General features: G+C 36.0%; 2 protein-coding genes across 5 annotated transcripts in view; one reads left to right on the top strand and one right to left on the bottom strand.

Annotated features, from left to right (window-relative positions):
• The window catches only part of LOC129269050 (uncharacterized), a 28732-nt gene extending 9477 nt beyond the window's left edge, over positions 1 to 19255 (bottom strand). The window contains exons 1-15 of one of the 2 annotated variants that reach the window (XM_064105232.1): positions 18724 to 19255; positions 14557 to 14661; positions 13746 to 13924; positions 12960 to 13171; positions 12430 to 12596; positions 11522 to 11644; positions 10958 to 11134; positions 10408 to 10542; positions 7720 to 7827; positions 6370 to 6466; positions 4907 to 4976; positions 3499 to 3582; positions 2511 to 2629; positions 1579 to 1783; positions 536 to 611 (exon numbers count right to left, since the gene is read on the bottom strand). In XM_064105232.1, coding sequence (XP_063961302.1) covers positions 536 to 611; positions 1579 to 1783; positions 2511 to 2629; positions 3499 to 3582; positions 4907 to 4976; positions 6370 to 6466; positions 7720 to 7827; positions 10408 to 10542; positions 10958 to 11134; positions 11522 to 11644; positions 12430 to 12596; positions 12960 to 13171; positions 13746 to 13924; positions 14557 to 14661; positions 18724 to 18854 — 1988 coding nt within the window. In that variant the 5' untranslated portion in view covers positions 18855 to 19255. The remainder of the gene's footprint in view (positions 1 to 535; positions 612 to 1578; positions 1784 to 2510; positions 2630 to 3498; positions 3583 to 4906; positions 4977 to 6369; positions 6467 to 7719; positions 7828 to 10407; positions 10543 to 10957; positions 11135 to 11521; positions 11645 to 12429; positions 12597 to 12959; positions 13172 to 13745; positions 13925 to 14556; positions 14662 to 18723) is intronic. The other variant, XM_064105233.1, reaches the window with a different exon arrangement.
• A 4886-nt stretch (positions 19256 to 24141) lies between these two features.
• Positions 24142 to 27527, top strand: part of LOC129269693 (splicing factor U2AF 50 kDa subunit-like) — a 28813-nt gene continuing 25427 nt past the window's right edge. For 2 of the 3 annotated variants that reach the window (XR_010294771.1, XM_064105231.1), the window contains exon 1: positions 24142 to 24285. Coding sequence is in view for 2 of the 3 variants with exons in the window: in XM_064105231.1 (XP_063961301.1) it covers positions 24207 to 24285 (79 nt within the window). In the remaining variant the exon portion in view is untranslated. The remainder of the gene's footprint in view (positions 24286 to 27527) is intronic. The other variant, XM_064105230.1, reaches the window with a different exon arrangement.

Below are 27527 nucleotides of genomic sequence, written 5' to 3'. Positions count from 1 at the left end.
TACACAGTCTTAATAATAATAATAATATGGCATTGCTGTAAATCCGCGACATCATACTATTCAAGTGGGGGGGTGGATGGAACAACAGATCTAGCCCCCCCCCCCTGAACAAGAGGTTAACCGCTTGATTTTACACCAAGATCTCTATGCGCTATACAAATTTATTATCTAAAAGAAATCAAATGAAGAATTAATTTGAATATCATTAAATTACAATGCAAAGTCTTGCTTTAGTTTCATTTGAATCTATCATATCTTATGTACGATGAGGACCCTGGGGCCTGTTTCATAAAGCTGTTCATAAGTTAAGAGCGACTTTAAGAACGACTGGTGATCCTTTCTTACACGCTTAACCATCGCGAATGACTATACCATTTACCACAAGAAAGGATCACCAGTCGTTCTTAAAGTCGCTCTTATCTTACGAACAGCTTTATGAAACACCCACCCGGTCCTGAGAAGAGTATGTGGCTACAACCATCCAGAAAGATTTAGACTAAGAATATTTTCCCCGAGGTCTGAGAAAGATTGTTACCTTGTATGAAGCTCGAGATCCAGGGCTGAAAAGTAGAGCTGCCTCAGCATTGCTGAACCTGCCATGTACTTACGAGCTATCAGCAACAATCACAAAACAGAAGTAGTCAACAGTAACAACAAGAGATTTTCATTTAGGTTTTTATTTTCACACACAGTCAAACCTGTCTTAACGCTAACCTGCCTATAGTGAAAATCAGTCTTTAGTGGCCAACATAATTGTTAGAAATGTGTGTTATCAGGGTTCCCACAGAAATTTGAAAACAGAATTCCATGACTAAATTGCTGTTTTCCATGACTTTCTGTGACGTCCCGGGAGTTATGTAGAATTTGGGATGTCACAAAACTGGAAAAAATGGAAATCATGAACACCAATTATAATAGCAGAGTATGATCACAGAGTATGAGAGTTGCGAGATACGAAAAACTGGAAAGCTGCCAAGAGGTAAATGCAATTCCATGACTTTTCACAAATTTTCCAAATTCTCTGACTTTTCCCTGACTTTTCATGACTACAAATTTTTCCAGGATTTTCCATGACAGTGGAAACCCTGTTAACACACAGTCAAACCTGTCTTAGCATTAACCTGTCTATAGTGAAAATCTGTCTTTAGTGGCCAACATAATTGTCTCCCAAATGATAGGAAAATGTGTTACAGAACCTGTTTATAAAGGTCACCTGTGTCAAGGGTCACTTTTTTGTGTTTTCCTTTGAGTGGCAAAATTAGACAGGCTTGACTGTGCAGAAAATATGAAGTTATACATCATTTAAGAGTCACTTTCACATATCAAGGTACACTGGTCAGACCCATCGACACTCATCACTTGATCTAAACTTGAAATTCTGTTTGTCATAAAAATGTACAGAGCATTAACATAAATTCTGTTTAGCTAAGGTAAATTCAATGAACTTTCGAACAAAAAATAGAGAACAAAAACATATTTTTCGCTATAATTTAGCGGTAAAAAGGAAAAACACTGTCCCTAGCAAACGTTGACTAAACTTTAGGAAGATGACATGCATCAAGCCGAGTAAAACTATACCTTTGAGGACTTGTTGAAAGAGAGTATCCGGTAATCTATCTCCCGTCTGGTAATGACTGCTGACTACGCCAATGGTCTGTGGGTCATAGAGCCAGTTCTCCATGAACTGTGATGGTAGCTCCACGGCATCCCACTCGACGTTGTTGATTCCTGCAGCTGATGAATAGGGCACCTGGGTCAACATGTGCTGAAGACCGTGTCCAAACTGCATTTAAACAAAAATGTGTGATTGGAAGAGGGTGAAACTTGAACAGTATTTTGTTCAAGCAGGGGCAGGTCCAGGATTTACTCGAGGGGGTGAGGCAAAAAAAAAAGGGGGGAAAGGTCATCATCACTATTGGGTAGCATTTTCCAATAAAAAATGGGTAGAGCAGACCTGCCAACCTCTGGGAATGAAAAATTGTATTCTGTGATTTAAAAAAAAGTGTATTTTTCCCCCAAAAAGTGTATTTCATAATAAAATGTGTGGCGCACTCGCTCATCGCGGCGCTCAAGCTGCATGCAAGCTAAAATGCGCACTGCTCTTGCAGATGAAAAAAACAACAAAACATTTGTGTATATCTCACCCTGGTTTTAACAACATGATTGTAAAAAAAACAAGTTACCTGAAATTGCATTGACCTAATAAACATATTTGTGTAAGTTTTATGAAATAGAGACAGATATGAATGATTTTTCTCAATAAATTACGATTTTGAAGAAAAAAAAAAAAAAACATACTAAATATGCAAAAAACGTACTGGTTGGCAGGTCTGGTAGAGGCCCACCCTTGACAGAGCAGAAGAATCAAGGGGAGGATTATAAAAAAGGAAAGGAGGTAGAGAAGAAGAGATCAGAGACAGGGGTATAAAAAAGAGGAGAAGAAGCAAGGCAAAACTCTGAAGACTGAACACTAATAACATCAACACAGCACAAAGCTATTGACATCATACCTCATGGAAGAGTGTTTCAACCTCTCTGAATGTCATCAATGAAGGCTTGTCTTTTTGAGGCGGAGTTTGGTTACATATGAGGTAAGCTACAGGCTTTGTTCCTAGCAGCTGGCTCTTGCCTGCATCAACATGAAATGAAACATTATTAAGATCATTAAATATTTCAAAAGCGCGTTAATCACCTAACCCAGTGGTCAAAGCCCTTGGAAAGGCTATCAAATGCTTCTACACTAATACTCTGGAGTTTTACCATTTATTCCCCCTTTCACCTTTTATCTAATTTTTATACATTTATCTATTAAAGATATAATGTATGCCAATGCTCCTTAGCTCTCTACTTCTTCTGATACTATGTAATATGAGGGATAAAAGGACACAAATCTCTAATGACAAGGTGAGAATCAGAACCATTACACCAACACTCTTCCACATAAATGCAATATATGTCAAAACCTCCATCTTTCTATCTAAATTGGCAAATGGTATGTCATTGGGAAGAACGTAATACACTTGTTTGGTTGAGAATAAACAATAACTAGTCGCAAGATATTTAGAAAAATCGTTAAAATTAATGCTACTGGAAGATTATAATTAATTTGGTATGGTAAATACTGCCTGAAAACAAATAATTCTATGTAAAGATTTTGTGAATAATTAAGATATTTTTTCTTGTAAATAGTGTAAATATGTTTAATAAAAATGATCGCAATTTTCTGCAACAGTAATAAGTAGAATTAGTACTGAATTTGATGTATAATATTGAGATTTAGTTGAAATTATTGTTTAAACTATGATAATAAAATTACTTGGAGCTAACCTCGATTAGCATCTTGCTATTATTTTAGCTCCAATTACCAAATGTTTTGTTTATATATGATGTACTATTACATGTAATTGTACCTGACAGTGATATATTTGGTAATAAATTCAATTAAAAAAGTTCAATTCAATTCAAATTGGTTAGGCCAGTGTGACTGGCATATATTACCTTGGCATTGGTCCATCCAAGCCCCTCCCCTCTTTTCTGCAGGTCTAGAGTATGGATCCAAATAGAACGATGCTATGTGCTCCCCTGACCAGGATACAAACACACAAATATAAGTTATATAATCATCATCAATAAAGTTTCAGGAAGATCAAATAAGCAACTTTTTGTACTGCCACGCAGAACAAACTCTCAAACACAGTAAATGTCCAGAAAATGCTTGTCAAATGGCGATGAACAGCTGGGAGGTCTTTGTCGTTAATTGGTGAACCAGAAGTGCAGTAAGTTCATTTTCGGAGTTGAAGAAAAATTGCAGATATGTCATTTGTCCAGGATGAAACTGCAGTTTTGATTCCCCAATTTTTGACAAACACCTCCTGGATGCTCATTGTCATCAAAGGCATTTGACAATAAATTCTCTATCTTCTTGAAATTGTTCTGCGTCGCGGTTGTGAAAACTCCCTTACATTTAACTTTAAAGAAAATGATGAGTAATGGTACCCAGTGAGTTGTGCATGTTGTGCAACATGGGCAACATTCACCACATTGTATCTATTTTAAACCAATTTCACGTACTAATGTCAAACCAAATGGACAGATTTCACTGTTTTCTAGCGTTTTTTCCAAACAGCTATAAAACAGCTATCAAAAGGAAGACAAAACAGCTACAGAACTGCGAAAAGGGCACATTGCTCACTGTAGTAACAATTGGCATAAAACTAATTAAAAAGGGGGTTCATATTTTAAGAATTCCATAAAAACATCAATGTGATACATCAGTTGACATCCTACTCTTTCAAATCTGAGGGGTATTTTTACAAAGACTTTCATGCTTTGTGCTGATGTGTAAGCATTATACAACGCAAAGTCTTACTGATTAACATGCAGTAGAGCGCATCCTCTTAGCATGATTTGACCAATGCGGCACACAACTAGACATTTAAAGGCAACTCTAAGTCGTGGTGTAGCAGTTCTGACTCTCGCCTTGCCATCAGAGGGTCGTGTGTTTGAATCCCACTATGGCCTAGTGCCAATCTACACTTTGCCACTCTCCACCCAGGTGTCAAATGGGTATCCGGTAGGATGCAATCAAGTCTTGGAACTCTTGTTGGAATGCTCCCCAGGGAGTGGAGAAAGTGCATACATTGTGTGCGGGCATGTCAGGATCCGATGACCAGGGTAATAAGCGGTAACAAAGCGTTTAGAGACGTCCTTCTGATGTGTCAAGCGCTATATAAAAGCAGACTATTATTATTATCATTCTCATACTCAACTCTTTGTGAAACACCCTCGGTGACCTATTTGTAAAATAATCAAAATTTCATGCCAGGTCTGAGTCTACTCACAAAGGTAATACTTTTATCTGTAATGATCATTAGAAGGTTATAATGAAATTGTACTGTTTACTTACCTTTGTTACTAAATATCTTGTAGAATTGCACATCATCATGCCATTTATCAACTTCATCATCAGCCGCAGGCTACAAATAAACAAAAAACATCAAGGGTATAAGGATTTTCGAATTTTTTCTTCATAAAATAATAGATCACAAATGTCAAAGCTGCATTAGAATATGTAATCTAAAGACCATTCATTGAAGTAATATGAATCTACCTTCAACTGATCAAGCTAACAGGACATTTCTATTAAAGAATATGTCTTGCTCAGACACATGTAAGCTAGAGTTATCAACATGTGGCAGATACTAACTCTTGTGCATGATAAAGAATAAAATGTGAGTAATATCATATACCAGAGGTATAGTTAAATTATTTTTAATGGCCTTGAAGGGTACATCAAATATATTGCCCACAACAGAATCATATTGGCCTGAGTCTTTAGACGAGTGCAATGTGGGTCTTCTGAGCAAGAGACAAGGGAAAATACAAAGGTATATTTTGCGTCGTTTCTGCATGCTAAGTCAAAATGCGTCTAGAGACTGAGCAAAACAAAAATAATATACCTATCCCTTCCGAAAATTCCGAATATATAGGGCAATACGGTTTTGTAAATGACCAGCTCAGATGTCTGATACGGGTAATAATTAACTTTATTCTCAAGAGTAAAACAACTGCAGAAATCCCGATAAGCAGAAAGCACTCTCGGTATATTTATTTTAGTCTGATTCATACATTCTGTATCAAACTTATGTACAATTAGTTACCATTTGTTTACTCAAAGAAATAAATTTTTATATGTGACTGCCAAGGTCTAAAACTTCTTACCTAGAACTAATATGTATTTATTTCATCAAATTCAATAAATATTACACACATTGGCCAAAACTGATTTGATATTAAAAGAAAAATCTGACCTGTAAGGTCAAAACTGTTGTCAGTTTCAGTGATATGTTACAGAAAGAAATCCATGAATGAATAAATAAATAAATAAATTAAATGAATGAATGAATCAATCAATCAAGCAAGCAAGCGATGAATGAATGAATCATTCAATAAATCAATCAATAAATACATAAAATATAATAAGTGAATATATGTATGAATATAAAATAAATAAATGAATACACAATTGAATACACAAATAAATGAATGAATAAACAAACAAATAAATTAAATAATTGATAAATTGATAAATAAATCATTATTTAGTGGTTCAAAAAAAGTAAAAATGTACAACAAATGACCAGAAATGCCATCCATTTAAATTCCACATATACTACTGTGTTACAATTTTTATCCTTGGCAATGGAATTCAATCATTACTTCACTTTTCAGTTGTATATATCATTAAGTGTCTGAATTAATTTGATTTTTTTCTTTTTTTCTGGGTATTTTTCATCAAAGTTCAGGAATTTTCTAACAAGACCCCTGTAAGTCTAACTAATGTTTTTGATAATATAAGGTACAACATACCTTTATTTGAACAGAGAAGAGGAATGAAGTAAGATTGAAGAGCCCATCTAACACCTTTGAAAGTGGAAAATACGGCCTCAAATCCTCATCATTGAAGCTACGGAAAATAAATCAGATATATAATATGTACATACCTATATATGTAATATATATTAAAACATTATTATAGTATTTGAAAAAAACTCAAAAGAGCAAGAATTTATGAGAGGATCAGGAGAGCGTTTCATCAACATTTTTCATCTTGACAACAGCAGAGCTATGGACACAAAATCAAATTTTTATTTTTTAGTGTGACATATCTTTTGAACCATGTACCCAGGCATCGCAAATTTCGTCTAAAAGACGGAGGAGACTCAAAGGCAAAAAGTCACAGAACATCATGGCGAGAGCTTTTTGCATTGCAAAACTCATAACAAGAGTGTCGCTAAGGCGAGCACATAATACGCCTGCCTGTAACACGGAAAATGGAGTTATTGGTCAAACAAGAAAAGTGGAAGGTGGCGACTTCACCTTTGACCTTCTGACCTCAAAATCAATAGAATTGCTGATATCTATGCTAGTGTCATACACACCAAATTATATGAGCCTAGATTAAGTTAAACTGAAGTTATCACGTTTACAAGGACTGCAGAAGGGTAAGATGTAAACATGTCAGTGTGACCTTGACCTTTTGACCTCAAAATCATTAGGCTCCCTGGGATCAATGCTAGTATCATACACACCAAATTATATGAGCATAGATTAAGTTAAACTGAAGTTATCGCGTTTACAAGGACTGCAGAAGGGTAAGATGAAAACATGTCAGTGTGACCTTGACCCAGGGGTGTGAGTGGTCACAAATAAAAAGATCTGTAAAAAGCTGAAGAGTGTTGAAAAAGTCTGAAATAGAAAGAGCTCCCATACTTTTTGTACAGAGGAAGGCCAAAAATAAGCTGAAATTAAGCTGAAAATCAAAACGAAAAAATCTGAAATCAGATAAAGATCTGAACTCTCACACCCCTGCCTTGACCTTTTGACCTCAAAATCAAAAGGCTTCCTGGGATCCATGCTAGTATCGTACACACCAAATTATATGAGCTTAGGTCAAGTTAAACTGAAGTTTTCACGTTTACAAGGACTGCAGAAGGGTAAGATGAAAATAGGTCACTGTGACCTTGTCCTTTGACCTTTTGACCTCAAAATCGATAGGCTTACTGGGATCTATGCTAGTATCATACACACCAAGTTATATGAGCCTAGGTTAAGTCAAACTGAGGTTATCGCGTTTACAAGGAAAATTTAACGGACGGACGGACACCGAGCATAATACCATAATACGTCCCGTCTAGACGGGCGTATAAACACCCATACCTGAATAGATGTTCTCTCTGCCTCTCAGCCCAGTATGAGAGATCCCATAGACTCAAATCACCATGGAAACCATTAGAGGATGCAAAAGATTGTAGCTCAGACAACTCCCTATGAAGAGAACAAAAGAATGTCAATGTTTAAGTCTGATAAATTTGAACATGAAACATTAGAAATCCTGCACGCAATTTGCATTCCAATGTTTAATTTAGTTTATTTCAGGTTTTAAATTTAATTTCAGCTAATATTAGAAGAAAACTAAATCAGTTTATATTTATTTCTCTTTGGTGCCAGTTTCTGACGAAATCCAACCATTAGTCTGACCAACCTGACTCAGCACTACTCATAGACAAGTCTTGTAACATTAAATTTACCTTTATTTCAATTCATTTAGTATAAAAAGTTACAATATACAGATAGTCAGTTTTCAACTAAAATATAAATGAGTGCAAGCCTTGAAATAAGCAGGCGCTGAGCGCAAATTCGCGCTCATAAAGCCATCAATTGCGCCCATAAAGCCCCAAAATCATCAAAATTTTGACGACCGGGCGGAAATATTTTCCAGGTAATTGCGCCCGCTGTGAGTGAGCAGTGAAGCCATATCATACATGTAATTTAAATATCTGAAAAGCCAAAATCAAGTAACTTTCAATTTACGATATAAGCACAGTTTCAAATTGCCAAGTGCGTCTTTTTTTCTGTACCATAAAAAGTGAGCTACGTCCGTCTTTTTTTTTCTGTAATACATGTGTCGCGTGCTTCTGGTAGCGGTTTTTCCATACTTCACCATGTGCAATTTCTAATGCACACATTTCCAGTTGGGTTATCACAATTCTGGGATATAGTAATTCAAATTGCACAGGAGATAAATCCCTGTTCACAGCACATACGATAAGCAAGTCTTTTACCCTAACAGTCCCCGACTTTGGTTGTCAAAACGGAGCCTTAATAATCCAAAATCACTTAGCTTATAGTTGTGAATTGTAGCTTTTTAATTTCTTTCTTGGAGAGGGGTAAATATCAGACAATAAATCATCAACAAGGCTCCATCTAAAAAAAAACCAGGAGGACGCCGTGCACTTGAGTGTGGTTTAAGCTAGCCAGTTTGAGCTCATGTTCTCTGCCAGAGCTCTGGGTGAGAATTCTATCAGTAATGGCCTAAGTGATGGTGATTTTCCGTTTCAGATAGAGTTTAGATTTCATGTTAATTTTTGAAAAATGTAAAAAAAACTTTATGATTTCTTCATTGTGATGAATATTTAAGTTATTAATGAATACATTTTCACTGAATTTAGACTCTCCCAGAATGAAAGGCATTTTCTGTGGAGATCTGCGTTTTCAAATAACTTGTGAAAAACTTAAGGTACATGAACCTACAATACATGTACATAGCCTGTGGCTATGTGCTGGAATTTGAATAGACTGAGTTAGATATTGATTTCATTTCTTCATATCTTTAACATAATTTATATGCAATCCAAGTGCACCTCACAGTCACAATCACACACAAACACTCACCCACACCCGTGATTCTAACTATGACTACATTTATTATTATTTTTTTTTTTTTTGGGGGGGGTTCATTATTCATGGTTCATTAAAGATGAAAAATAAATAAGCCCATGTGTGTGTGGTTGTAAAGGGGATGTGGAGTGAGGGTGTCAAAATACACTTAAACATTTAAATCTGATTTCTTAAATGTTTGAATAAGCCTAATACTTAGCATGCTATTCATGTACTAATTAAAAAATTGCAGGAGCTGCGCTTTTTACTATAAACAAATTTGCGGTGTGGTTCACCGTTATATATATATTTTTTTTTTGCCCCCGGTTCCTGTAAAAAACCTGTGAGCCGGGGGCAATTTTTTTTTTTAATTGCCCCCGGTCTGCAGCTGCTTATTTCAAGGCTTGAATGAGTGATGTTCTATCTGCATGGTTAGAGCAATATTAGTGAATTGTAGAGACATAGAAGTGATCTTTTATTTCATTCATTTCATTATACAATCAAGAGATATCATTTGTACAAGTCTGTAGGAAGCTAGGTAACAACATTAAGAAGAAATGAACAATGATATGAATTGAATTATTCATATGATATGAAACTGTTCTTATCTTATTGCTGAAAAATACATTTTTTTTAAAAAGACATGGGGCCCGTTTCATAAAGAACTTTCAATTGTTGCAACTTTGCCATAATGGCAAATACCATGATAATAGGGCTCAGCAGCCAATCAATATCACGATTAACATGGTAGTTGCCATAATGGCAAAGTTACAACAGTTGCAAGTCTTAATGAAATGGGCTCCTGGGTCCCGTTTCATGAATACTTGTTATAATAACAAATGCAAGATTTCTATAACAAATTAACTATCAGCCAATCAGACTGAAGTATTTCAGTAGCTTATAACGGCTATTGTAATTTTGTTATTGTAACAAGTTTTATGAAACAGACCCCTGACCTATAATTTTGCGATTCATAGGGCCCTGTAACACAGAGCTTAGTGACTGATCATGGGACTGATTTTTATGATTGATCATACAAAATCCATGTGATCAAACAAAGATAAACAGTCCCTTGATCAGTCGCAAAGCTTCATGTTACTGGAACCCTGGACGTGTCTAGCTGTGCCTCTGTACGTATTACACTACATGTATAAACCGAATTTAGCATCCTTTAGACCAAGTAGGTACCTTTTCGCTGCTACCTTGCTCCTGTCTCTCAAGTTATGGATGAGTTTCCATACATTCTCTGCTTGGCCAGCCATTTTAGATTCCAAGGAGAGGGCAGCAAAATCCTTGTAACCAAGTAATCCAGAGATCTCTCTTCTGTTGAATGTAGTCATGAGTGGTCATTGATATTACATCTACTTTAATTATCATGATATTAAAGGTAAATAAAAGTAGTTGCAGCAAACAATCATTTCATGAGAAAGTCTTTACAATCAAGGTTAATTGCCACCATATTATCATAGATTTAGATCTGGTACATTGAAATAAACTCATCTTTGTGAAGTCCTGAAATCTTAGCTGAAAACTGACATTTCTGATGATCACTTACCCAAAAAGGCATATGTGGGACAGTGTATTACTATTGTTTGGAAAAATACCTGACATTTCATGGCATTCTGTGCTTATTTTGCTCATACTAATACAGACAATGCAATCTATTCTATGATAAATAAACCAAAATATACTCCTATGTTTTATCTGTTTTTTTTTTCTAAGACAATTTTAGCCATACCTTAGTTTTCTTATTTCTTCTATGATGCCACTATTGTTATGACCTTCCTGAGAAGCTCTTGTAATATAAGCCCTATACACCGTCTCTCTCAGGTCACGACGTCTGCTGTGTTTCATAAACGGCTCAAAGCAGGGAAGGTCAAGGGTCAACTTCCAGGGTCCTTTATCTGGATCTACTCTGAAAGGAAAATGTAAAAATTTGCTTGGCTAAATTTGATACCTTCACAATCATTTTTTCTTTTCATGTTGAAAATAAATATTGTGACATTTTATAACACATGTAGAAATTTTCACTTTTATCTTGGCTCAAGAAGTATTATCTTTGTTTCAGGGCTGAGTCAAGTTAATAATTTTTCCCTCTACGGATTCTGGCACATTGTGTTACCTTAAAATCTTTTCTACTAAATATATAAGAAAAAATATATATTGTGCCATTTAAAATATAAATAGTATTGTAGATTTCTATCTTGGCTCAAGAAGTCATAGCCTGCTGAGCCAAGTCACATTTTCTTTCAACATACAAAAATCTGCAACATCATCTTTAGAGTTTTACAGGATGACTTACTGCTTAGATCCTTGTGAAGCTGAGGCAGCCATGAGCTGTTTGAGGGATGCCGGTAATCCTTCTACATCATTCTCATTATTGAGCTCTAAGCTGAATGCCTTGGTTGCATCAAGAACATTGTTGCTATAATGAGTTAATGGAAAGATTAAAACAAATTTTAAATATTGAAATCTTGTACAAGTGTAGACAATTTTACCTTGAACCAGCTGAAAGAGGAAAATAAATCTGACCCCCCTGCCCTGCCAGAAATTTGTGATTGTCACACAACCACAATTTTGTGAGTTGCTTCAAAGCACTGATTTTCAATCTCCTAAATCACTTGAATCATATTTTATCGTTTGAAATTGATCTGGAAAATATTCAGTTATAAAAACAAATGATAATAGCAATAAACATAAATTAGATAATGACAAAACAATTAACAAAATAATAAATTCAAGTTTCATATAACATTAGTAAACTACAATATTAGGAAGTGCTTTGAGCACCGAGTTGTTGCAAAAGAATTTTTTTATAACGTGCATAATTGAGGGAAAAAATTAAAAATATAAGTATATACATCTAATTTATTTGATGCAACACCTTTTTAAAATCAGAGGGTCATGTCATAATTTCTTTCAGCAATAAATATATCCATGTTGTGCGGCACTTGACCCAGGTGTAGTAAAGAGGTAGAAGGCAGGAATATTCAAACCTTGATCCACTTGTATGCCAAGGTGGCAGCCAGGCTACAGCCAGTTTTATAATGGCAATGAGTGCCTTGAGCACTCTAAGGAAAGAATACCAGTATTTCATAAGCTGCAAAATGATTTTTTTTTTCATTATTAATTATCAAAATGTCTTGTCCCACCAATCCTTTGACTGATAACAACTTTACGATGCATCTACATAAATTTGTCTTTCTTTACCTGAAGTCATTGCTCAACTTTGCTAACTGCAGCCTGATCTGATTAAACGTCTCTTTGTCTTTGCCTGTCAGCTCAACCCCTCCCTGTCTTGATTCTCTGACTGCCGATTGTAATATTCTCTGCTGAGGGGTGTCCAACTTCAAGCTATCAGCATGCTGTAATAACTCCTGAAACGTAAAATTACAGATTTGAAAGGGAATATGGAGATGCAACATGTAATGCACACATACTGGTAGATATGACGTTGATAATGATGACGATGATGATAATGATTATGATGATGATGATAATAATGATTATGATGATGATGATGAAGGTAATGATGGTAATGGTGATGATGATGATGGTGGTGGCAACGGTTGGGGTGATGATGTTGGGGATGATGATGGTGATGATGAGGATGATGAAGATGATGTTAATGTAGGTGATGGTAATGATGGCAGTGATGATAATTATGACAATGGTCATGGTGATGATTGTGATGATGAAGTACAAATTATTCGTAAATTTTGCACTCTTAAATCACTCACCTTCATGGCATTATAGATAACTTCACTTTGAGCAAGTTTAGTAGATACCATGACAACAGCTGGTTGAGCTTGTTGATATGCTTCTCTAAGCTCCTGATTGTTCTTGACTCCGTTGAGATGCGACACCATACCCCAGCCATACTCCAGAGGGGCACCTAGTCTTTCTAATGGGTCAGATACCTTGGACCATGTCATATCACTGATGGTATAGCCTGATTGTAAAAAAAACGGACTCAAGAATACATTTCATTCCCTGGCAAAGAGATAACAGCCTACTATTGCACATACTTATATGCTGCAATCTTATAGAGCACCTACAAATTCTGATATAAGTATTAAGTGTAGGCTAGATTTTAAGACTGTCTGACTTGTATCTTTACATTTTGAGGATGACATATTGTGACATACGTATGTATGCCACAGGAATGAAAGAAGGTGAAATCATTGATATAATTGAAGAAAAAAAATCATACCTCTGGATAAACAAATATTTTAAAGCCTTCTGAATTCATTGCAGTGCCAATGGTGGCCAACTGATGTACTACTTATTGCTACAAAAGTTGCATTTCTATAATAATCTCAGTCATTTCTGTATTTCATACATTATTTTGTAACTTGTTTTCACAATATTTTGTACATTATTTTGTAAAAATGTGCTTTGAAAAGCAGAATAAACGATAAATAAATGATAAAAATATGCTGCAAGCAAAATGACAAAATGAAATAGTACAGTGTAATCTTTTGTGGGAACCAGCAAAGCCACTGGGAGGAATTTCTATACTATACCTTTATATGTGTCTTCGATTTCTTCAATAGTCTTCTCAAAGTTTTGGACTAGCTTCTGCATCCCAGGACCTACGTGACTTGCATGGAACGATTGGAACCTAGGAAGACCATCTTGCATAAGAAGAGAGTTCTCTGAGTCTGGCACTGCAGTACAAAACTGATTACTTGGAAGGATATACCTGGAATGGGATAGTGCATAGATGGGGGAGGGAATTTTTTTAATGGTAACTGATTTCAGGGTTAACTTTGAATTGGGATCATTGAAAAAACAATCAATATCAACTTTGTCCAACTCAATCAAGTTAAAATAAAGAAGAATAGTTAACAAGGAACCCAGGTTTAAAACACAATGAAATTAGACAAGATATTCAAACAAACCCAGCATCATCAGAATCCATAAATGAAAAGGAATGGCTCCTTAATAAAAAGAAATTCCTTATATATCATGGAAAATAAAAATACATGTTAATTATACAAGTCACACAAGTAGACACAACTTTCAAACACATTGTTAGGTATGAAATGCCATAAATTTCAATATAAATGGAAGGTTGTTTTTTTTGGGGGGGCAAGGTTGCTTTACTATTTATAGGGCACATTTCTACACTACAACACACATGGGAAATACAGGCCAATAAAAGGGGAATTATCGTCAAACTATAGGGCATCAAAACCATGCAATGCAGTGGTTTTCCTTGGCCTGATATTACACATACCACCAACTACCTAGATTAAATCACAGAAAATTCTACATTTTTGCTGTGCTGTCAGTGTTTACAGAAAAGGAAATTTCATTGTATTTCTTTTGTACCTCTCAATGAAATTCCCCAGAGCAGAACAGTAGAGGTTAATAGGCTTTGCACCAGATACTATGTGTACACCAATTAACAGTAGGATGAATAGACTAATTATTCTCCTGCAAAATATAAAGTGGGGTGAAAAGAGGACTTTTAAAAAGAAATCAAACTTTGATGGCACATGGCTCTAAAAGAAATTAAACAAATTTGTGACGCCTAAATGAAAACAAAATGACACAATAAATTTATGTTTTTTAATTGAAGTTGCAAGAGGGCTCTGCAAATTGTAAGATTAGATATTCTCTTCTGTACTGTTTAGAGTACTTATTGATTTGTTCAAATCTAAAATGAATAATATGCTCATCCACAACTATGTAAGAATGTGGGTCATATGAGTGAAAGCTCACAAGGTGGCAACAATAAAAATAAGAAATAATTATAGAGGATACAGTTCATACTGCATGTTAGTTGGGCAAGTGGTGTTACACCGATCTCAATCAATCAATCCCAATCATTTATCATGACAATAAAGGTGTTTTGAAAAAATAAATAGAGGAAAATTACTGTTTTTTTTAAATCAAAATCCATCAAATGATCAAATGAGAATTAACTTTTTTATGTTTTTGAGACATCATACTATATCATGTATATGTTGGTAGCTCCTCCATATATCACGTAATACCATAACTTTTTATTTTTTAAGAAAATCTTTTTTCTGATAGAAGGGGGTATGGAACTGCTGTGTCATTTGAAATATCCCCCCACCTGCACAAATAAAATGACTTCGTTTTTTTTCTCTTCAGCAAATGGCATTTTGGATTTTTGGGAGGAGCTGCTCATCTATAGTATGATATCACAAATCTAGAATTCTGTTCCGACTGTCATTCTTTGTTCATTTTTTTTTAAATCAAACCTGCAGAGTGCAGGCTAATTTAGTTATTTTCTATTCTTTTAACAAAGCCAACTTATCATCACAGCTAAGTAGGTCTTTTTTAGTACATGTACTTACAATGAATACATCACTCGTCAGCAAATAGTAGATCTAATCTATACTTTTCCAAAGACCAAATTCAAATACATCAATCATCATGCCAATCTGCAGTGCAAATTCTACTATTTCTACATTCTAGTATGTCTAGTGCGGCTAAAAATAATCCAGACAACTCTGTTGGCACCAATTACAGAGACCGAAGTTCTAACTCGATATGTACAGGGACTCAATGGCCATATGTTTATGTATTGAATTTGGATAAACCAGGGAAGCGGAGTTGCGCGACAGCCGAAGTAAGTCACTGGGTTTTTTTTGTCCTTTGAAGTTTATTTTTTCCCATTTTGGTGCATTTCTGGCCAAAACGGAATAATAATCTTCATTTTGGTCCAGTTCTTTTTATATATTTTATGAAATAAAGACAAAAATCGATGGGCCCCGGGGTATTTTGCATTTAATGGCGATTGCGAGCCATCTGTGTGCGAGAATAATTTTTTTTAATGTTTAAAAAACACCTTGAAACAGACGGCTACCTCAAATGAAGTTCGAGCAGGCTCCACTCCACTTCACTACCGCTACACTACGCTCCACCTACCCGAACATCAAGGTCCAAAACTCACTTTGATTCTCCGAGTGGCAAAGGTGGGGAAAAATGCATATTTATTGTATAAATCCTACACCGGAACTAGCTTAAAAAGAATAAGAAACTTAATTTCTTACATTTTATCCTAATTTTACTCCATATCCATCCTCCTGTTAGCCTCAAAATTGGTGATTTAGAGCCAGCATCGAGTTCCTCACATGTATAAACAATTCGCTGCCGATTTCAAAACATCGCATGCGCGAGGGTCTGAGCTCGGACCAGTACGACAATACACCAGACGGTGGCCTGTACTGTTTTTAGAAGAAGGATGGATATGGAGTGAAATTAGGATGCGGATGAAAAGTAAGAAATTAAGTTTCTTATTTTTTTTAAAGCTAGTTCCGGTGTAGGATCTTTACAATAACATGAATAAATATGCATTTTTCCCACCTTCGCCACTCTGAGTATTAGAGCGACTTTTGGACTTTGAGGTTCGGGTAGGTGGAGCGTAACAGGGAAAAATTTTTTTTTTTTTTTCGGGGGCTCCATTTTTAATTTTTCATCAAATTTCGGGGGCTCCATTTCTACCTTTCAGGGGGTACTTTTTGCATTTCGGGGGCTCTTTTTGAATGCTACTTTTTTTATTTTGAGGATTCACTTATTAATGAATTATTACTTTTTGTTTAATATTGTATGATTTTTTAAGTTATTTTTTCATGCTTAGAATCTTGGGTGTGTGTGTGTGTGGGTGTGACTGTGAGTTGGACTTGGATATAAATGAATTCAATATGTAATTTCTACTCGGTCTATTCCAGTACAATACCCTGTACTCAGCCATGTATATGTAATAAAGGCCCACATTATCACATACCCTAACTTTTCGTGAAGTTCGTTGAAAACGCAGATCTCCATGAAAATTGCATTTCTCTATGGGGGAGTCTAAATTTGGTGAGAATGTATTCATTAAGAACTTAAATATACACGACAATGAAGAAATCATCAAACTTTAATTGGCAGTTTTGAATAATATACCCGAAATGTAAACTCTGTCTGAAACAGAAAATCACCATCATTGAGGCCTTTACTGAGCGAATTGTCCCCCAGAGCTCTGGCAGAGAGACAGAGCTCAGACTGGCTAATACAAGCGCCAATGCGTGCGCCTGCCGCCGGCCTTGTAAAATAGATGGAGCTTTGTTTGATGATTTATTGTCTGATATTTACCACATCCCCGAGAAAATAAAACAAATGATTTTTAAGTTATAATTAATAAATAAGGTAAGTTATTTTGGATGTTAATAGGCCGTTTTGAAAAGCAAAGCCGAATGACAACTCACCAATGATAGGTTACTAGACTCGAATTATTTTATCACAGAATTGTGATAACTGTAGGGGAAACATGTGCATTAGAAATTGCACATGGTGGTAGTCATAATGGACCCCTATACATGCAACTGTTTCCCGACCGTCGCGTTCATTTTTTTTCCATACCTAGTACCATGTGTGTGGAAATACGTGGTACAGAAAAAAAGACGCAACTTCGGAATTTGAAACTGCGCTCCTCGCTATTTTCAAGGCTTATTCATGATTTTGAGTGTGGATTTTGGATGATTTTTAAATGGTAAGCGGAGCTCGAGCATATGGCGCTAGTGGGTCGTTGAGTTGTTATCACTCATCTATAATTTCGGGGGCGACATTCAGATTTTATGTCGCCCCCGAAAGCATGATTTTGGGGGATTTCGAGGGCGACTTTAGGCATTTCCGGGGCGAATTCGCCCGCCGCCCCCGTGTATTTTTTTCACTGGTGTAGCGGTACCTAGTGAAGTGGAGCCTGCACGAACATCACTTGACATACTTGACTTGAGGCGAGTCTTGAGGTACATTTCACCGAACTCCCTACGCTCAATTAGTAGGTGCCGGAGAGTCATTAGCTCACTGCAACCATCCTGCCTGTGGGGAAAGTACCAGGTCCAGGTAGGACTATGCCTGCTAATGCTGTACAGAGCACACACTTAAAAAAAATCATTAAAAATATCACTTTTGTGACCAAAATTACTAATTTCCATACAGTTGCAATTTATTTTTCATTAGTAACTTGGGAATAATTTTTGTATTCACCAGAGCGCTCAAAAACTTGAATTTTTGGCATATTTTTGTGTACGCCCTCTATTGGTGGAAAGTAATATGGCAAGACAATTTTAATTTTTAAATCTCTATTTTTAATTAAGAAAAAAATAATTTAAAGAATCAAATTTACTTAAGTACTTAAAAGAGCCAAGTTGTATGATGAATAGCTGTAATGGTAATGAAAACTGTTGGTGTAAAAACAATCAAGCATTTGTCCCAAAGAAAAAATAAGCCAAACATTGCCACCCTTATTTTGCCGCCCACACACGTCATGCCATTAACAGAGAACAAGGACAAGGTTTAACCTTGTTCATTGAATGAGTGACCTTGTTCATTGAATGAGTGCGAAGAGTGTAATTAAACAATTTACAAATTTATACAAGTAACTTTTGTAATTTAACTGGCAATGTCATTTAACTTAGTTTGTTACGAGTCAGACTCGACTCCCACTACTACTGTACTAGCAGTCTAGCACTGCACTTTTACCATGTTCGATGCGGACGAGGAGTATAGCATCCACACATTCGTCGACATTTCTGCCGCAACTTCACCGACCACTTCAGGGAACGTACGCTATTCAGAAGAGGCGTCGCAGCCGCTGCTTTCAACAAGCTCATATTTCAATCCAGATTAGTGCTACTATCAACAACAGTATGATTTCTCAACATTCGGATTTAGTCAATGTTATCACTTCAAATTCAGAGGAACAAATCTGTCAGAAAGTGAAAAAACAGTCCGTCAGAATATTAAGAAAGCTCGTGTCATTGGCCCATGAGCACCCCGCCGTATGTATGACAAGCTAGGCAAGATGAAGACGTCTTTCATCATATTAATTTATTCAAAGATTCTCCATTTATAATGTATTGAATGGCGATCAGCTCATTTGAAATGTCCAAATATAGATCGATGCCATGATTTAGCTAAGAAAAAGTAATTTGAATCCATAATCACCAAGAAATTATCTAAAATCAGTAAAAAGATGTCTTAGGAAAAGATACCCCACTTGGCACTTCACACTGGCGCGCTCCCTCCTCCGCCCCGCCCCCCCCCCCCCCCCATATTCGTACATGCCATACCTTTATACCGCATCTACTGGAAAAATACAGTTGTTCCTGCAGTCAAGTTTGCCATATATATGCCCAAGTTGGATATCATCATAGAGATGGATATCATCATAGATATCCATCTCTATGATGATATCCAACTTGGGCATATCATCTCTATGCCCAAGTTGGATATCATCATAGAGATGGACTTTCAAGGTGCATATGCCCGCCCGCCCCCCTATTGGTGGAGCAAAAAAAAAGGAAAAAGTGAAAGGAAGGGGGGGGAATGGAAGGGAAAAGAGAAGAGTAAAAAAGATGAGAAAAGGATGAGGAAGACTAGTGAATAAAATAAGGTGAGGCTGGGTAAGGCTTGGAAAAAAAAACTTTCATATGTCACTATAAAATTTTCGCTCGCGCTTTGCGCTCGCATAGCATGTTTGATGAAATACATAAAATTCTTAAAATATCAAGTTTTGAAGTCAATATACAAAACATATTTCAGCTCCGACATCGAGCTTCCATTATTTTGTTTGATTTACAATTTAATTTTCAAAAAGTGATCTGTAAAATATCCATTTTATTGACTCAGTATCAAAATTTTAGCTCGCATACGTATTTGATTTGTCAAGTATGCTATTCGTGTATTCTCATAATATCCCTTTTCAGGTTTGATTGTCAAAACCTTTCAGCCATAGCGCTATGCGCTCGCATATATATGCCTCGATCTATAATACTAAGTAATTATATAACAAACTACTTAAAATCCCCTTTTTATGACAGTTTAAAAAAATTTCGGCGTGCGATTTGCGCTCGCATAAATTTGATTGATAAACTTATCATGCATCCTATTATTCATAATTACGAAAGTGCTTAAAATGTCCAGTTTTCAGGCCTTATTATTAACAAATTTTACGCTGTCATAGGCATAATTATTAGATTAATTAAGAAAATGATAACATGTCAATGAATTCCTAAATTGTCTCTTTTTTCAGAAAGGGATATCGACAAGTTTTATCTCGCGCTTAGGAGGAATAGGAAGATAGACATCATTTTCATAATTATGACAAAATGTCCTCATGAAATGTCCCGGTCCTAGGCCGGGTCCTAGGTTAAAATAACTTCAGCTCGTGCCGCGCTCGCATCATTTATTAGGTGCGATCCATTTCCATTTCACAATTTTTCTACACCGTGCTTGAATTAGTGCTTAATTAAATTGACACTTTTTGAGATCGGAATATCATATGTTTTCAGCTCACGGTTCGCGCTCGAATTATTGATTTTCATGATTGTACTCATAATGCCCAGATACTATATAAATCAATCTAAAATACACGCACGTGTTTATTGAGATACCCAGCTTGTTCTACATGCTTAAATTATCCAGTTTCAGATTTTAAAATATCAACAATTTTCTGCTCGCGCTCAATTTGCACTCGCATTGTTAATGTAGGAAGATAACTAATTACCCATCCTTTTCATGATTTACAAAACATAGATTAAAATCTTATCCCCCTTTCCCCTGTATTTTGTGTGTGTGGCAATTTCGTACCTTAATTGCATGTTCACTGCATGGCCAGGAAAAGTTAGTTTTGCAAGAAATGACCATGGTACCTAGCCCCCCCCCCCCCCCCACACCCTCCGTTTCAGCCATGTCGGTCAAGCATGAAGAGGATCATATTCCTCTTCATGTTGCTTTACCTTCAAGGCCTTATATCATCTTTATTTTAATTTTATTCTGATGATTTACAGTTCGCCTTTGAGTTTATTCGGATTCTCAACATTTTAATTAGCACTCTTTAATTTAGTTCTGAAAATATTTTCCTCGTGGGAAAAGAAGTGGGGGCACCAGGGGATGTGTGGGAGGGGGGGGACTTGCCACCCACTCATCGAACCGTTGCCCCCCCTCCCTTCCCCAGTTGCCAACAGATTTAGAAAGTTTTTTTTTAATGACTGTTCATTTCTTTAATATTTTGTAAGTAAATAATATTAAAGGTCAATTCCACCCCAAAGGAAAGTTGATTTGAATTAATATAGAAAAATCAAACAAACATGCATAACGCTGAAAATCTCATCAAAATCGAATGTTATGACACTTTAAAATTTCGCTTATTTTTTCACAAAACAGTTATATTCACAACACAGTGATATGCAAATGAGAGAGTCGATGATGTCTCTAACTCACTGTCTCTTTTGTTTTTTGTTGTTTGATTTCGACCGTCTTGTTTTTAACCACAAAATGTTAAAACAGTTGTAATTCCACATGTTCAGGAAGGAATCAAATTTTATATTTCATGCAAAAGAAATAGTGAGTGGATGATGTCATCATCTCCAATGAAAATATTTTTTTGGGGGGCAAACATATCGTTTTGCCCCCCCCCCCCCCAATAATTCCGGATGTGCAAAAATGAAAAGGATTGTAATGTTACACAGAAATCGGCAAGCGAGATTGAGATACACAACTCGATCGTTCTTTATCTAAATCGTGCTCAAAATGTGCGTTTTTCAGAATCGAATGTAAAAAATTTCAGCTCGCGCTTCGCGCTCGCATCATTTCTTTAGCAAAAACCCATACTTTTCATGAATAATAGGTAAATAGAATGTCCCGTTTTCAGGTCTAAACCTCAAAAGAACTCCCGCTTCGATTATCAACAATCTTTTGTTGGATATAAATCCTGTCTTTATTAAAAAGTCCATTAAACTGTCAATTTTTTCAGATCGAAATATCAAAATTTTCAGCTCGCGCTTCGCCATCGCATCTATTGTTCTTTTAGATGCCCATCTTAATCATTGTTACCAAAAATGCTTAAATTTCAAGCTTTCAGGTCAGAATATAAAGAAATATCAGCTCGCTCTCGGCCGGCTCGCATTATCTGTGTAGTGAGATAAAAGTATCCTCCTCATGAGTTACTACAAACAGTCCTAACAGGTACCTTTTTCCTGTTTTCAGGTCAGTATACTAAAAGATTTTCAGCTCGCGCTTCGCGCTCGCATTATAATTTGTTGGTGGGATATGTGTCTCTTTCTCATGAGTCACATATATATATATATATTTATATATAGGCCTATGTGTGTGTGTGTGTGTCAGTGTTCGTGTGGGTGAGTTGTGTGATCGAGCTCCTTTGGAAAGTTCATGATTTTGCCCCCCAATCTGAAAAATGGATCGACGCCCCTGTTTCCTCATTCTGACCAGCATATGTCAAATGTTTTTATAAAATTAAGCGAAACTTTAAAATGTCATGCTGACTTTTTTATTTTTACATTGGATTTTGATGAAATTTTCAGTGTAGTGCATGCTTGTATGATTTTTATCTTTCTATCTAACCCAATTTTTTGATGGGCTGGACTGGACTTGTCCTTTAAAGGACAAGTCCACCCCAACAAAAAGTTGATTTGAATAAAAAGAAAAAAATCCAACAAGCATAACACTGAAAATTTTATCAAAATCGGATGTGAAATAAAAAAGTTATATTTTTAAGTTCAAGTTGGTCTTTAGTGTCAAATCTGTAAAAAATGAAATATTGTATAATTCAAACAATAAAACACGAAAGAAATAGTCAGTGATGGACATCATCGACCGACTCATTTGCATGTCACTAGGTTATGCATATCACTATTTGGGAAAAATAAGCAAAACTTTAAAATGCCATAACTTATTTTACATCCGATTTTGATGAAATTTTCAGCGTTATGCTATAGATTGATCTTTCTTTATTCAAATCAATAGGCTTAGTTTGATTAATTTATAGGCCTACACCGGCATCACTTTTGTAGAGAATGAGTGCTCAGTTACCGAAGGCCGGCTTGAGATCGAGCTTTATCTGAATTGTTGTTTTCTATAGTCTAATAAAATTCAAATAGTGTTCTAGTTCTATTTCATAGTTTCTGAGCAATTTTTATTAAACAAAAGTATACGTACGTGAAGCACTGCGTTGTCTTAATGTTCTTCTTCTCAATTATTTTAATTCTTCTAATTGAATTTTGCATGCGGTCACGTACGGCAGGTCGAGTCCCGTTCCGATTGTATATACAGGCCTAGTATAGATAACCTTTTCTTTCAATTAGTATAGATAACTCATATTAGTGAACACACATATTCTTACAATTTTTAAAGTAATTCTCAGACACTGCATGCATGCATGGATTATATCCACGGACTCCAAAATATAGTTAACATAATTGGCAGGCTCATCCATCACTCGATTTCTCAATAATTTCTATATGGAATTAGATAATTTTTTCTTGATCAGATATGTTTTCTGCCGAATATCAGAGAAGAATAATTGCTTTCAAAGTGGCAAGATAATATAATTAAAGTTTATATTATTTTACTCAGGATCATTTAGGGCTACGCCTATAGTATGATTCGGCAAATATAAGTGACAAGTTCTGTCGCATGGGTGATGTCATTTTGATTCAGAAAAGCAAGCATTTGAGTTTAAAATGGCAAGTTAAGCTTTAATCAGAATAATAGGCTTTCTTAGAAGAGGATAAAACCTCCACGAATTTAGTGTACACGATAATTGCTAGTTGCCTTATATATATTTATTGGCACATTAAAACAGGTGCCTAATCGAGATTCCATTGATCTAATATTAAAAGTAAACAGTCATATTTTCTTCCCCATTTATTTCAAACTTTCACCATTCTATAGTTTCGCCTTCTTTATTTAAAGTTACCATTTAATGATGTATTCAACGCCAACCAAAAGATCAATAAAACGCGACAAATCAAACAAGCATTATAAAACTTCATACGGCTTCGGGGGATAAATATTGTTCATCATCTGGCGTGGTGAATATAATTAGCGCCAATATATTTTAGCACGGGCCTGTAGTAGTGCGGCAATTTCTACACACTCGTACTCGGATCGGAAGTGTAGCACATACAGACATTGAGCGTGTTACACCCGGTCCTGAATGTTGCATGCTGAAAACAACCGCTGAAAACTGGTCTAAAACTCGGGGAAAACACTCAATCATGGACGAAGATGATAGAAAACCAGGTAGGCATTAGTAAGAGTGATGTAAAAAGCATGGAATCTTTTCATTTTAATTTCCAAATACGATAGACGAAATACAAACATGACGGCCATGGCCATGCCAGCCAGTCAGTTTGCGTCGCGTTCATCATGTGTCATTGTGCAGTTGTGTGTGTGTGCTTTGTGGTGCGCTAGTTAGTGCTTGTGTGGGTTGGGGGTGTGTGTGTGTGTAAAGAACCCCTGTGTAAATAGGGCCCTGAGTTCTGGCTTCCAGTTCCACAGCCAGGCACAACTCCTTGTAAAGTTTTTTTGCCAAAAGAACATGATAAAATGGGGCATTATCGTGAAATTGGGAACCAGTTCCTAATTTCCAAAGGACACTTTTTCACGACAAGACATGACCTACCTACCTTTTCGAGCTTGTTCACTGTTTCATTGCAGCTGGCGCGCTGATCACTGAACTAAAAAAACGTGGAATGCGTGTCCCTATTCCCAACGTACACAAAGCCATGCGGCAACGAAGAGCATCGGGCTTCACGCTCGACTGAGCGCGCCGCCATTTTGCTAGGTCAATACTGGCTGGTCGACAAATGCTGCGTGTATATAGGCAGATGGGAGAAAGGAACGCAAAGAAAGTGTTCCTTGTGCTGTTTAAAGTTTTAGTTTGCTTTGTTACATCATGAACTATATGTTATTGAATACTTTCATAACTGAAAATGTTGATTTAGTCACATTTTTTTATTAAAGGGGAGTAAACATACAGACATGAAATCATAAAAAACTCGACCTTTTTCACGCGCACGCTGTGACAAGGAAAGGCCCCACAACAAATATGCTTTCTGAGTAGGCCTATACTAGCTGGTTGCATCAAAAAAATCTTTTAACGATTAGAAATCATGTCCCTTTCTCTAGCTTTTTTTTTAAACCTCCCTTCTCATTCAACTATTAATCTCATCTCATTTTCTCTGATTTTCCTCTTTTTTCCATCTCTCTTATCCTCTCCATCCCCTTCTATTTCTTCCATTTCTACTTTCATGCCCCTCTCTCTCTTATTTCTCCCCTTTATATCATCTCGATCTCCCTCTTTATTATTTTCCTTTCTCTTTGGCTTCTTTCTCTCTGATTCTCCTCTTCTTTCTCATCTCTCTCTTTTACATTCCCACTCTCTCTTCCCCTAATTATATTTTTCTTTTATTTCCCCCATCTCCCTTATATCGAGCCCTCTTTTATCTCCCTCTCGTCTCGCCTTTCTCTCCTCACCTCTTTCTCATTCCTCGATTTCCCCCTCTCTCTCCCTCTCTCTCCCTCTCTCTCTCTCTCTTTCTCTTTGATCTTCCTCTTCTTTCCATCTCTTCTCGTTGATCGTCTGTTTCTTTTTCTCTCTCTCCATCTTTACCATTTTTCCTTTCTCATTTCAACTTTCTCTATATAAATTTTGAGTAAATATTCCCACAAACACACCAAATATCATTATCATTTCTGTTAGATGATTGGATTGCTTTTGTTTGCTTGAAGTTTGAACTTTTTCCTCTTTCCTTTTTATCCTTCATCCTTCTATCCTTGCTTTTTTTTGTTCCATCTACATCTTTTAATATTTCATACCTTTCTTTCCTGATTCTTTCTGTGTTTTAATTTTCTTTCTTTCCTTCTTTCTCCGTATCTGCCATTTTTATTTCCGTCATTCTTTTTTTCCTTATACTTTTATTTACTCCCTTCCTCACCTTTTTCTTTTCGTTTTTCTCTCCTTCCATTATTTTTTTCATTCTATCCTATCTCCAATCTTTCCTCCCTCTCTTTCATTCTTTCTTTCATTCTCTATTTTATTTTTCCTTCTTCTTCTTTCCCCTTATTCTTTCTTTCTTTCTTTCTTTCCCTCCCTCCCTCCCTTCCTTCATTTCCCCTTCCCGTTTTCTTCTTTCTTTGTTTCCTCCTCCTTAATTTTTCTTACTTTTCTTACCTTTATTTTGTCTTTCACACATCTTCCCTTTCTTTCTATATTGGGCGAATTCAAAGAATGACGGAAACCCTTTTTTCTCTTTTATTCTTTCTTTCATCGTCCTTTTGATTATTCTAACTTTCTTTCATTTTCCCCTTCATTTGTTCTTTCTTCTTTATCATTTCTTTTCTTTCGTCTTTTCTTTCTCTCCTTCATTCTTTCGTTCTCCCTCCCTTCCAATTATTTTTATTTTTTTCACAAGTATAACATCGTGTAGCCTTCTTTGATGATCTTTTTTTATCGATTGTCCCGTATTTCATTTTGTGAAATCTGGTCACCCTGATTTAGACCCTTTTTTTAACTACATGAATTACCAGGTCCCGGTACATTGTGCATATAGAAATATGTTTGTACATGATTGGCTTAATGACATTAAAATACACTTTGCCACACTATTAATTTTATATTTATAGAGAAAACATATTGCATCTTGCACATAATATTATTTTCAATTGCCTTCTACGGAACGTTCTCGAACAATTGACCTAGCAAAATGGCGGCGGTCACGTGACTTATCGATTTCGCCGGCGCTGTTTTGCTTGAGTGAACACGACTTCCACGTATTTTTAGTTCAGTGGCGCTGATTCTAGATAAAGTAATCCTTCAAAGAGCTTAGATCAGAAAGATTGATTTCGTCGCAGTCTTTTCTCTACTCGCTAAAATGGGAACCAGCGTGGAAAACTCCCCATAGAGTTGTACACACTGGTTCCCATTTTAGCGAGTAGAGTAAACTAGTTTACTCTACTCGCTGAAATGGGAACCAGCGTGTACAACTTTATTGAGAATTTTCCATATGATAGAGTTGTACGCGCTGGTTCCCATTTCAGCGAGTAGATAAAGACAGATTACTAGTGATATTTATTTTGTTAGTGATGATTCTCTGACGAAATAAAGCTGATTAATAAACTGTCTTTATCTACTCGTGAAAATGGGAACCATTATTTATAATTCAGGAGAATTTTCTTAGATGGTTCCCATTTTGAAGAGTAGATATAGAGAGAGAGAATGCCAATGAGATTTATTTCGTCAGTGATGATTCTGACGAAATAAATCTAAATCTAACAAATTGTCTTTATCTACTCGTGAAAATGGGAACCAACATGTATAATTCATGAGAATTTTCTTAGATGGTTCCCATTTTGGCGATTAGATTTAATAAACTACTTTACTCTACTCGCCAAAATGGGAACCAGTGCGTACAACTCTATGGAAAACTCCCCATAGAGTTGTACACATGGTTCCCATTTTAGCGAGTAGAGTAAACTAGTTT

Source organism: Lytechinus pictus, chromosome 10, assembly GCF_037042905.1.
Source record: "Lytechinus pictus isolate F3 Inbred chromosome 10, Lp3.0, whole genome shotgun sequence".
Taxonomy (NCBI): Eukaryota; Metazoa; Echinodermata; class Echinoidea; order Temnopleuroida; family Toxopneustidae; genus Lytechinus; species Lytechinus pictus.
Note: the sequence above shows the minus strand (reverse complement) of the source record. Positions and strands in the feature narration are given on the sequence as shown.